General features: G+C 37.2%; 1 protein-coding gene across 5 annotated transcripts in view; it reads right to left on the bottom strand.

The window, feature by feature from the left end:
* The window catches only part of FRY (FRY microtubule binding protein), a 486,067-nt gene that overhangs the window by 175,079 nt on the left and 297,955 nt on the right, over positions 1 to 13,033 (bottom strand). For all 5 annotated transcript variants that reach the window (XM_053563486.1, XM_053563481.1, XM_053563483.1 and 2 more), the window contains 4 exons: positions 6,835 to 6,974; positions 1,703 to 1,793; positions 1,431 to 1,510; positions 1,206 to 1,286 (listed from right to left, as the gene is read on the bottom strand). In XM_053563486.1, the coding sequence (XP_053419461.1) occupies positions 1,206 to 1,286; positions 1,431 to 1,510; positions 1,703 to 1,793; positions 6,835 to 6,974 (392 nt within the window). The remainder of the gene's footprint in view (positions 1 to 1,205; positions 1,287 to 1,430; positions 1,511 to 1,702; positions 1,794 to 6,834; positions 6,975 to 13,033) is intronic.

Raw genomic sequence — 13,033 nt, 5'->3', positions numbered from 1 at the left:
CAATGAAAATTTCCTCCAAAATGCATTATACCTTTTTTCTTAATGATTCATGAACCGCAATTATTTTAATAGGCTATAATAAAAATATAATACAGCCTCATGCAAAATGGCCCAGGTAAGTTTATTGTTGAATTCTTATGTACGCTTTGGCTGGTTTCTTTTCCTTCTGTTGCCCTCAGCTTTTGAGCTTGATATTATTTCTCAGTGGTGTCCATGAATCATTCTCTAGACATTACCTCTCTTTTCTAACACTGATGTGTTATGTGTTAGGAATAGTTAGATAAGTAGATAAATTTGATTTAAAATCAAGGTGTGTTTTTTTTTTTTTTTTTGGTGGGGGGAGGGTCTATTTCCTACATTCTTGTCTACGTTTTGGCTTTTACTAAGTGCTTGAAAAAAAATTTTGGTCTGGTTTTTTTTTTAATTTTTATAAAGTGTATATTTCAGTGCTACTACATTAGGAAATTCCAACTCTTGAACACAAAAATCTTTTTCTGAGGACCGCATTTCATAAGTCTCAGGGCATCATTGCTGCTTGAAGCAAGCCTCCTGGGGTGCATTTACATTATGTCTCTGGCTCATTTTCCTTAACTGAGGCATTCGGGATTTTGCCCAATTTGCTTCAGGGCTGGACAAAATGAAGCCGGGTAAGTAGGTGTGACATCACTTTTGGAAGAGGTATATTATTATTAATATTCTAACACTACTTTGTTCTAGCCTGCTAAGCAGTGCCATGGGGCCAGATAAATTTAGCAATGAGAATTTCCCCCCGGACTTGTTTCCATGACAGAGTCTGGGACGTTTTTAGCTCAGCTGAATTAAGTAAGGTCTATAGTAAAGGGGACATTTATTGGAATCTTCCCATTTATGGATGATATATTGTAACTACCCACTCACAGACCATAGAAAACAGAACTTTAAAAACTAATTTCTTTGAAATATTTTGAGAGAGAGGAAAGTAATTTGGTTAGCCCCTCGCTTTGGTGCCATATCCTGAAACCCATGGATCTGACCCACTAGCCATGTGAAAATGATAACTTGGTACCTGCCTTGGAAGAGCATTCTAGTTGGTGTGAGAGATGGGGCATACCTGGCAAAAAAGCCCTGGTTCCTTATCAGCTCACACCACCCATTCCTTAAGTTAGGGCCAGAAGGAGAGAGGAGGCACTCAGGTTCTATGGTAAAGGGTTCTGATGCTCACTTACTTGGCTTGTGCCAACACCCCGATGACTTCCGCATACAGGTCTGCCACGATGTGCATATTGCCAGTGTTAGGACCAAGGTACCTAAGTAAAGCATAATTAAGCAAGTGAGCAGTCCCTAGTCATTTGAAAACAGCAAATCATTGATTTAGTTGTTTTTTTTTTTTCATTGATTTAGTTTTAAGCCCCCAACTTGTTCAAACATGCTAAGGTGAGAAATCACCTTACCCTTCTTTGTATTTAAAGTGCTTGAAAGCCAAGTTAATAACATCATGTAGTAAACTGTCGATGACAGGATGAAGTGGAATCTGAAACAAAGAAGATGGCTCAGTAACAATACTTCCGATAACTATATACAACAATCAGCAGCAATCAATAAACATAATTCATATGACCCTGTATTTAGACATCATAAACAGTTCAATAAACTTAGGCAGTCAAAACTTCAGGTTTTAGAACAATAAATATTACCTAAAAGTAACAATAAGTTTATTACCTACCTGTTTCAAAACTTCTATTAATACTAAAGAAAAAATAAAATCAATGGCGAGGTCCCGTCTTTCCATCAAATAATCTCGCTGTTGTTCATCACTGTAAAATTTAAATATTCACATTAAATGGCACTGAAGTTATTGTCAGAGTGACATAATTCATCAAACAGCTAGGACTTCTCCCCAGTGAACTGCAAACTCATTTTACCATTACGAGACTGCAGGGGTAAATACACGCTAATGCTCTGCTATCAACGTGGCAAGTAGAGAAACATTAGATTTGGGCTGAGCATATTTGACTTCACTTCAAATTTAATTTTCAACCATGTTAACTTGAGTAGCTATTTGTGAGTTTATAACCTCATCTTGTGGACTTTTCCGAGGGAGCACCCAGGAATTCTATCGTCTTGTTAGCTGATAACACACTTGAGAAGGCTACCATACCAGAGGTGTACATGAAAAGGGTCTTGAGAAAGGAATTAAAGGAAATGGTAAGGAAACGAGAGGGTCACCAGCTGAAGCAGTACTGTAGGTGTGGAGAAGGGATGAGCATTGCTTTTCTTTTTTCTTTTCTCCCTCTCTGCCTTTCCTCTTATACTTTTGCCACTTAGAATTAGGGAAAGGAGGGAAGAAGAAGTGAAGAAGTGGTAGAAGAGAAGAAGAGTAAAAAGGCAGAAGGAAGAGGTCGGAGAGGCAAAGCAGTGTCATTCTGACCACAGGCTCGCTTGGAGCTGAAGAAAGAAAGACAAATGACATGACTGCTGGGCTTTTTGGCACAGAATAGTGGCTAAGAGCACCGTGACTCTGCTGTGGAATGGTACTGGCTTAAAATTATGCCTCTTCTACTTACCAGCAATCTCTCCAACTATAAAATGAGAATAACAATGGTACTTATATGACTGTTTGCGAAGGTAAAGCATGTCAAGTATTTAGTATAATCCCCCAAACATATAAGGGCTCAATATTCATATATTAAAATAAAACCAGTGAGGAAGGAAGATAGGATTTGGACTTGTCAGGAAGATAATTTCAAAATAAATCAAGACTATTTTAAATATGGAATGTTTTTCTCTTTAGTTAAGAGAGAATCAAAAGCAAGGAAAGTAATAGTTAAGATATACAAAAGAGTTTCTGGAGTGCTCTTTAACTTTGAGCAGGTCAAACAAAGACCAGTGGATGACAGAATGGGTTAAGAGGGGAAGGTGCATCTTCACCTTTCGGGGGAAATGTATCAACAGGCCAGGAACCCATTCATTCAGCATCATTTATGAACAGCCCTGCCAGGAAAGGATTGTAGTGGACAAAAGCATTTGTCTGAAGTCTTCTAAGACCCACTGGAAAGAGCTACTGATAGTTGAGGGAAGGGAAAATCTTTGCAGCTGTCTTATGAAGGAGGCATCCACAAGTCAGCCCTTATATAAGACCTGACAATTAAGTTTGTGAACTTGCCACCATGTGCTTATGCTGGTACCACTGTCCAAATAGTTCAGTAAGGTTTCATGACTTTGGTACATCAGGATCTTACAGCTGTGGTCACGTCAATGTGTGGCAGTGTTTTGATGAGTGGTGTTTATTATTGTTGATGTGTTTCTGTGTGCTGTTGTGAGAATGTGGGAACTTGAATTAGAGCAAAAAACAAATACTCATGAATTTATTGTTAAACTTGGCAAGAGTGGAAATGAAATCAGGAACTCGTTAGTCCAAGCTTATGGGGATAATGCTAATAAGAAAACAGGAGTGCATAAATGGATTAAACATTTTTCTGAGGGGAGAGAAAGCATCACTGATGAAGAGAAGACAGGGTGGCCAGCAACGAGCAGAACTGATGAAAATATTGCAAAAATCCATCAAATTGTGTGTCAAAATCGTCAGGTGACTGTGAGAAGCATAGTAGACCAAGTAAAAATGGATAGAGAAAGGTTATGAAAGTCTTAACTGAAAATCTTGGCCAACAACTCATGGCTCTTGCATCATGTTAATGCTCCACCTCACACAGCACTGTCTGGGAGGGAGTTTTTAGTCAGTAAATAAATAACTATATTGGAAGATCCTCCCTACTCACCTAATCTGGCTTCCAGTGACTTTTTTGTTTTACCCAATGATAAAGGAAATATTGAAAGGAAGACATTTTGATGACATTCAGGACATTAAGGATAATATGACAATAGCTTTGATGGCCATTTCAGAAAAAGAGTTCCAAAATTGTTTTAAAGGGTGTACTAGGCATGGGCATTGCTGCATAACTGCCCAAGGGAGTACTTTGCAGATGACTTTAGTGAAATTCAGCAGTGAGGTATGGAGTACCTTTTGTAGGAAGCGTTCGTGTACTTAACTGTCAGACCTCATATCCATAATATCACAGAATAAGGATGTAAGAGACCAGACGATTCAAGGGAAGGAGAAGTAAGAGTTAAGCTTTTAACGCTCTGTAACTGTAAGAAACACCTGTGACATAACAACCTTGGTGATAACCCCTTGGTGATAAGGGCATGGGGAAGAGATTCAGCTCTCCTTAATACGAGAGTACGAGAGCACAAGCATCAGTGCCTGGCTGTCTTCACACCTGTGGTGCAAACAGCCATGGGATCACTTCTATAAGTAGCTGCAGGAGAGGTTACTCTGGATTCATTCATTTCTCTCACGGACTCACTCACTCTAACTCTTTTCCTCCTTCTGCTTGGAGGGTGCCTACTCGGAGCCCTTCTACAAAGATTGCTAAGATTCACTCTCCTAATAAGACTGTTTTTCTCCCTCAAAGACTGTTTCTCTCTCCTACTAAGACAAATTGCCCTCCAGGACCTAAGGGAACTTGTTCCCGAGCAAGGTAGTACAGTGGTCTGCGTCCGGACAATTAGATAGGCCTGGGCCGGCGATCTGGTATCCTGGCCCGACATAAGGAAACCGGTAATTAGGAAGACCAAAGGGAGGGACAACGCCCAGAGTGGCCAGCAGTGGCTGAGAGCATGTTTGTTTTGGACGGCCAATAAGGATCTTCCAGAGTGGCAGAGGAGCCTGAGAAAGCAGCAGTCATTGGAAGAAAAAAAAAACTGGACCTAGGATTCCACTTTAGTTAGTAAGTCAATATACTTTCCCAATATTGAATTCAACTTTATTGCTGGTCTGAGGTCTAAGTGCCAGGAATCAAAAAGATTTGACAAAAAAAAAAAAAAAAAGATTTGACAGACTTTTTTTTGGTAGTCAAAATGTCGATAATTACACTAATCTAAGAAACTATAACCTAATGTATTTCTCTCACATTTGACTATTTTCAGTTGCTTATGCTGTCCCTAAAGTTCCTTTTGACTTTCTTCTGGTAACAGAAGCTCACAGCATGCTCTAGAGACCCTTGTCTTTTGGTTTTGTCCTAAGCACACATTCTCTTATTATAAACATTCCACTGGGACTAACATGCTACCAAGTCAAATTTTACTGTCCTGATTCGGTATTCAATCTCAGTAGTTATGCTGATCGCCAGAAAATAATCAGTGGAGCAATCTAAAAACTCTATCATTTTCAATCCATAAAGAGATCAATTCATGAAAAATCTAGTTTTAGTAACTAAATTCTGACAAAGCAGAGGAACAAAACTAGAATTCAATTAATTCAACTCAATAAAACTGCTCTGCTCCCCACCCCCAGGTAAGTTTTAACATCTGTTCATAAGCCAACATGTAAAAATAACAAAACTATCTCATTAACTTATTAATCATATGGCTTGAAGCATTTTCAGATATAGAATTAAAATTCAATAGGTTAAAAAATATTTAACCCATTAGCAGTGGGTGGGGTATAGAATTTCTTGTCGAGGTGAAGAAAATGTTCACTATCTAATAGAATTAGACAGTGGTGATGGTTACACCACCCAGCCAATATACTAACAAGGCTGAATTATATACTTTAAATGGGTGAATTCTGCAGTACATAAATTACCTATAAATTTAAAAATTTCTTTCTTCAACTAAAATATTATTCAATATGAAAAAGTTACTAATCTCCTCCTGCAAACAAAATGATTAAAAATGATTGACTCTTGCATAAATTCAAGCACATTATAAGATTATACATTACAAATTCGAATGAAATGTAATTTGGTAAAATTACAGGTCTTAAATTTCAAGAGAAGTCTACATTTAAAAAAAAACAGTATTTAGGACTGTCAAGAAAAGTGAGAAAGATAAACCACTCACAAAAAGAACTTAATGTCTGATTTTCTGAGTGATTAATTTTTCTTTAAAAGCATTTTGTAAAAGGAACATAATCCATGCATGTGGAGAAATCTAGCTGCTTTTACAATAATCTCTCTCTTTTTTTTTTTTTTTAAAGAAAAAGGTAAGTGTATTAAACTTTCCTATGTATTCACTGCCTTGCTACAGGTTGGTTTTCATTTGAAATTTTACATGTTTACCTAAAATACGGGAGACACACATTAATAAGAATCTTTTTTTTTTTTTGCAGTTTTGCCTGGGGCCAGGTTTGAACCCATCACCTCTGGTACATGGGGCTGGTGCCCCACTCCTTTGAGCCACAGGTGCCGCCCGAATGAGAATCTTAAGTTTGATGAGCAGCAAGTTCCATTTGTCAAGCCCACAGAGAAGGGACCACAAGTAAATAAACAGGATGCTCAGCTGGCAGGAGGAGTCAGCAGTGGTGTAAACTAACTTCTCCAATTTGCTCATGAAGAGACTGAGGTAGAGAGAGGTGGTGAGCTGCCCAAAGTCAGTGGACTAATTAGTGGCGGCACAACCCACTATAGCACAATGGGCGCTGAAGGTTACTGGAACAAGAACTAAAACATCTCGACCTGTCAGGCAAAGCCTGCAGCCAGCATTCTGCTTTGGGTGTGGACTGGACAGAAGAGGGCAGAGGAAGGAAGCTGGCAACAAGGCAACCTGTGGCCCTGACACCCTGTCCCCACAATGCTGAAATAAGTCTGTGTATGAACTTTCCACTGTGAGTGCTGGCAGTGACTTGGTGTCGCAAGTGGGTTCCCTGCAGCAGACAAGGGGCCCCTGCAGCACCTGCAAGCTACCTTCAGAAGAGTTACAAGGACCTAGATTCCCTATAACTCTTATTTTTATTAACATTTCTTTAAAAAAAAACAAAACAGCCCAAACCATAATTCTAACACAAAAGAAATGTACCTTTTTGATTTATTGCTTGTTCTTGGTCTGTATTCATGTGATTCATCCTCAATTCCGTTTTGCCTTTTATACCAGTCAAATAACGTACGCAGAATGGAAGGCAGGCAGTACTCGGAAAGGGAGCTCATTGAGCTGATGACCTACAGAGAGAGAGGCAGGAGGTTAAAAGGCTTTGGTGGCACTGCCAATTACTCAGAAACGTTTTATTTCGCAAATAACCCCAAGCACTCTTCACTACAAATTTTTCTTACTTATCACAGTTCTTTCTTTCATAACTTTTATGAGTATATTCCCCAGAGCCCACGTCGCTTAATGCTGACAGATGTTCCTCATATAATAAAAATTTTGTGGTTCAAGAATGTTAATTACTTTGACTCCCTTTCATTCTAGAAATCAAATGTTAATTGCATACAGGTTATGAAACTGCAAAGCAATTATGTTCTCACGTTTACTAACTAGAGTATCTTATACTTAAGTCCTCCAAAATACTTACATAAATATATTAATACAATTACATAAATTGTGTAGGTGAAATAAGCAAACACGTCCCCTCCAAATAACCTAAGTGGTAATAACAATGTATTTTTTGTTGTCGTTTTTTTTTTTTTTTTTTGCTAATCATTATTCATCCATTGACTTGAGGTATGCCCCAAATTAGACTCAAGATATGAATGGGCAGAAATAGCTTACACTGTATTAAAGGCAAATTTATTTCTTCTTCTTTAAACAACAAACATGCTTTTGATAGACTCATTAATCTAATTTTCTTTTTTTTAATTATTATTTTTTATTGTTGGGGATTCATAGAGTGTACAAGAAACCAGGTTACATTGATTGCAGTTGTTAGGTAAAGTCCCTCTTATAATTGTGTCCTGCCCCCAAAAGTTTATTCTAATTTTCTTATCTGGAAAGATTCCTGACCTTTTACTAATTACCACAAAAATATCAACCTTAATACATACCTTATGCCATCTGCAAATATTAACTCAAAATGTGTCAGAAGTCTAATATAAAACCTAAAGGTATAAAACGGCTGAAGAAAACATAGGAGAAAATATTTGTGATTTTTGGATTAGGCATTGCTATGACCCCAAAAGCAAAGCCCATGTCAAAATTTGATATACTGAAAGTCATCAGAATTAAATTTTGGTTTTAGAAAGATAATTGTTAACAAAGAGATAAAGGACAAGCTTCAGACTGGGAGAAAATATTTGCAGAACGCATATCTGATACCAGGCTTGTATCCAGACTATGTAAAACTACAATGAGATAGGTTTTAAGTATCTAGTTAACAAACCAAATAAGAAAATTGTGATACCCAGTACTAATGAGAAGTGACAACAAGGACATGTTCATACACTGCGACAGAAAGGTGTAATATATCTGGAAGGTAATCTGCAAATGCATACCAAGGACCTAGTAACGATCATTTTCAAGCAGGCCACTTTTAGAACTTATCTCAAATACATAATTAGAGCTGAGTAAGAAATGTTCAGGGCAGCATTATTTGAAGAAAAGGAAAAGGAAATAACCTACATATCTAACTGTATGTAAATGTTTAAAAGATGCGGAATGTACTGAAGACTATTCAACCATTACAAATCACATTTCAAAAATATTTAATAACACAATGGTCATAATAAGTAAAAAAGGAATGATGAATTATTTAATTGGTATGATCTCAGTTTGGTATAGACACTATATGAGTAAACAGAAAATAAGACCAAGAGGAAATAGAGTGCATATTTAAACCCAGGGTTTTCAGGAGAGACAAACCACTAGGAAGAGGGTCGGTGGGAGCTTCAGAAAAATGAAGGTAGGATTCTAGCTGGGTCTTCTGTCTGGCCTTTAGAAAGGACAGAACTTTGAGATGAGAACTAAGGTAAAAAAATAAGCAGAAACCTGAAGAAAGCAAGCCTATAGTAACGAAGGCACAAAATAACTGTTGATGATTATAATAATCAATGTGATGAAGGTTTTGGGTGACCTGAAAGCAGGAATATCTGCTGGGTAAGAGTTTGGTCTGCCAGCATGAAGGAACGTAATGTTGAACATTTTTCTTCTTTAGAAAATATTTTTGAGTAGGGTTATAAGCCCTCAGAAATGGGGAGGTTTAATGTAGCAGTGAGTGATGTGGAGGAGCGCGCGCGCGCACACACACACACACACACACACACTTACTTGAATTGCATGAGGTTCTTACAACGGCTTCACACATGTAGTGATCTCGGCCTAAGCCAAGAAGATGGCAGAGGAAGTGGAAATCCTTAGTTAACTTAAAATATTTCTGCAGTTAAGCAGGCCAGGCCTAACTTCCTTTTATAAAACTGGAAATGAAAGCAAAGGAGCTAAAGTGCTTCATGACAACAGGATTTTCCACCGTCACTTTTTAAAGCAGCCTGAAATTGAACATTACTTTATCCTCAGATTCGCCCTCTTCACAGTCTATTTCATGCTGTCTCTCCTATGATGATAGTTGCACATATACAAAATTAGATATTGTCTTTAATTATGGGTTACTTACCATAAGTTAAAAATAAATAGGCTATTTCATCCATTGCATTTGACCTGCCCAGTGAACCTAGTCAACGTTAATTTTTTTCATTGAAAAACAGTCTTATTATTTTAAGAAGGAGCCCTACTTTTCCTTACTCCAGTAACATCCACAGTTAAGATGACTCATTTTCCTGCTGTGGTGGTGGATATAAATAACAGAAGTAACTTTTTGGAAGAAGGATCATCATGGTGTGTCAAGGGAGTAATTTACTAATTCTTTCTAAAGTTACCCCGGCACAAGAAAGGGTATTTCCCTAAGTCACCGTCATCTAAAAATGTTTTGAATGAGGAAATGTAGGGGTTCCTTCCATAAAGGAAAAGGGGTCAAGATTCAGAGTATGACTATGGCTTAACTGTCTTAATTATTGCATGTGTAATAAAATCCCAAAGTACCTACTATTGTATTTCAGTAATTTAAAAGTATTTGTGCTACTCTGGAGGAGTCTAAGGGGGCATGATGACTAAATGTTAATGGATATCCTAGAAGGTTTCTTGGAATGGAAAAAAGATATCAGGGAAAAACAAATGAAATACAAATAAAGCCCAGTATAGAGTTTAGTTAACAATAACGTACCTATATTGGTTTCTTAATTGTGATGAATGTGCTACGGTAATGTAAGATGTTAGCAGTAGGGGAACCAGCAACTGTCTGGACTATCTTTCCAACTTTTTTGTAAATCCAAAGTTATTCTGAAATTAAAAGTTTATTAAAAAATACTTACATGGGATATTTACAAGGTCCATTATGCACTACATAATTTCTCTCTTCTTGAAAGAGGTAGAAACTACATAATATCTCTATCTATAAAAGAGATAGAAACTTATGTTTGGCTCCTAAACTATCTTGGGGTAGAACACACAATGTTCAGTTACTGCATTCAGGTGGAATCCCCATGCTCCCTACAGAATGTTTGGAGTGTTCATCAAATTTCTATAATACAGTTTTAAATTTCTTTTTCTGTCAATTAAAAAGTCTGAAATTTACTAAATGTAGAATACAGATGTCTTAACACAATAAGAAAATGCTGTAAAGGCTATGTTAACCTGTTTGATGAAAATATTTCAAATTGTATATAAAACTAGCACATGTACCCCATGATTGCATTAATGTACACAGTTATGATTTAATTAAAAAAAAAGTCACCCTGAAGCCATTCTTGGTACTAGATCTCCTGGGCACACTTTTCATGGCAAAACAGTGAGACCATCTCAGAAAGGATGAAAGGTCAGCCTGGGGTGTTTTTCCATCTTTCTGTGACTGCCCTTTCAAGCCCAGACTTTCAGGAAGGAAGGGTGGAATTTGCAAAGACCTGGCTCTCAAAGCTCAGGAAGGGAGGAAGGTCTAGCTGGCTTCTTGGTTACTCAACTCCTTCATTTACGGGAAGCAGAGCCAATGGTGAGATGAATTCTAGCTCTGTGCTGCTGCTCACAGGAGGCAGGCCCATTTACAAAGCTGTTCTTGTTGCGTTTAAATGATCATATTCTTCCACCACAGATGAGCTAGGTACTGGGGAGCATGAAGGGATGAAGTGCACAGAATTGCAGAATTATTTCATACTGATGTTTTCTATTTTGAGGGGGACAGAGAGGAATACTAAATGTACTTTGTAAATGCGTTAATGTTTACTTTGGCATTTCATGTATACATAGGCTAAAAGAGACTGTTATGCTGTAGTTAAGACATGAATTTCTCATAAGCATTTTGTTTTACTCACTAAATACAAAAAGGAAAACTTCACACATAAATTTTGAATAATTACTCAATGGAGTCATTCCATATTTTACAGTAATAAGGCTAACTTCTCATAAATGGTGCATTTAACAAATAACTTTAAAGTAACACCACTGATGGTCTGATTTCTCAAATTTCCCTGGTCAAGTAACTTTGGGGATCATGCTACTTACTGTGTAAGACCATGAAGTACTAGTATACTAAAGTAATTTTAAATACAATTTATTTCTCCTTGGTCACATATCAGATACTATTTCTAGATTATAATATTTGATGAATAATGGTACACAACGAAGATTTAAGCACAGTTTATTGTAAAACCTTAAAATTATTTAATATAAAATTCTATATATTACATACACCTTTTCTTGCCAATTAGGAAAAGATCAGTATTTGACTTTGATAAATTGATCCATTTTACAGAACACAGTGTTCCCCTGGAGAATGATTTAAGAAATTCTGACTAACATTAATATCAATCCAATGCCAGTTAATTTATTTTTTTACTCTTTAAGTGTTTACTAAAATTTATTTATTTTTAAGACAGAGTCTCACTTTGTTGCCCTTGGTAGAGTGCCATGGAGTCACAGCTCACAGCAACCTCAAACTCTTCTTTATTTTTTTTTTATTAAGTCAAATACACATAGATCATGAATACATTTATGCATATGTGGGGTACAATGTGATTTTTTTTATACAGTCTGACCTGGTTACATCAAACCAATCAACATAGCTTTTGCCTCATTTACTTGATTATTGTGTTAAGACATTTATGTTCTACACTTGACAGATTTGACTTGTACCCTTGCAATATGCCCCAGAGGTGTGGTCTCACCTTTTACCCTCCCTCTATCAAACCTCCCCCTTTCCTACTCCATTTCTCTCCTTCATCCTGGGCTATAGTTGTGATCTATCTTTCATAATAAAGTGTAAGTAAATATAAGTAGGTTTCATAGAAGTACTGAGTACACTGGATGCTTCTTCCTCCATTCTTGAGATACTTAGGAGAATATGTTCTAGGTCCCTGCATGTAAACATAAAAGAGGTAAAGGGTCTATCTTTTTTTAAGGCTGCATAGTATTCCATGCTATACATATACCACAATTTATTAATCCATTCATGGATCCATGGACACTTGGGCTTCTTCCATGACTTGGCTATTATGAATTGAGCTGCAATGAATAACCTGGTGCAAATATCTTTTTTGCAAAGTGATTTTTGGTTTTTTGGATATACTCCTAGTAGAGGAATTACAGGATCCAATAGCAGGTCAATTTTTAGATCCCTGAGTGTTCTCCAAACTTCTTTCCAAAAGGAACATATTAGCTTGCATTCCCACCAGCAGTGGAGAAGTGTTCCCTTTTCTCCATGTTCACACCAACATCTGTAGTTTTTGGATTTTCTTATGTGGGATACTCTTACTGGAGTTAGATGGTATCTCAAAGTAGTTTTGATTTGCATTTCTCTACAGTCTTGGAAAGAGTGCAGGAGAAACACTTGAAGAAATTGGCCTGGGAGAAAACTTTATGAGGAGGACCCCCAGGGCAATTGAAGCAATACCAAAAATACATTACTGGGATCTGATCAAAGTAAAAAGCTTCTGCACTGCCAAGAACACAGTTAAGTAAAGCAAGTAGACTGCCCTCAGAATGGGAGAGGATATTTGCAGGTTATGTTTCTGACAAAGGTCTGATAACCAGAATCCACAGAGAACTCAAACTTATTAATAAGAAAAGAACAAGTGATCCCATTTCACTATGGGCAAGAGACCCAAACAGAAGTTTCTCCGAAGAAGAAAGGTGCATGGTATACAGACACATGAGAAAAAGAAACCTCAAATTCTTGGGCTTAAGTGATTCTCTTGCCTCGGCCTCCCAAGTAGCTGGGACTACAGGCACTTATCACAATGCC

The sequence above is a fragment of the Nycticebus coucang genome, chromosome 15 (assembly GCF_027406575.1).
Source record: "Nycticebus coucang isolate mNycCou1 chromosome 15, mNycCou1.pri, whole genome shotgun sequence".
NCBI classification, from domain to species: domain Eukaryota; kingdom Metazoa; phylum Chordata; class Mammalia; order Primates; family Lorisidae; genus Nycticebus; species Nycticebus coucang.
Note: the sequence above shows the minus strand (reverse complement) of the source record. Positions and strands in the feature narration are given on the sequence as shown.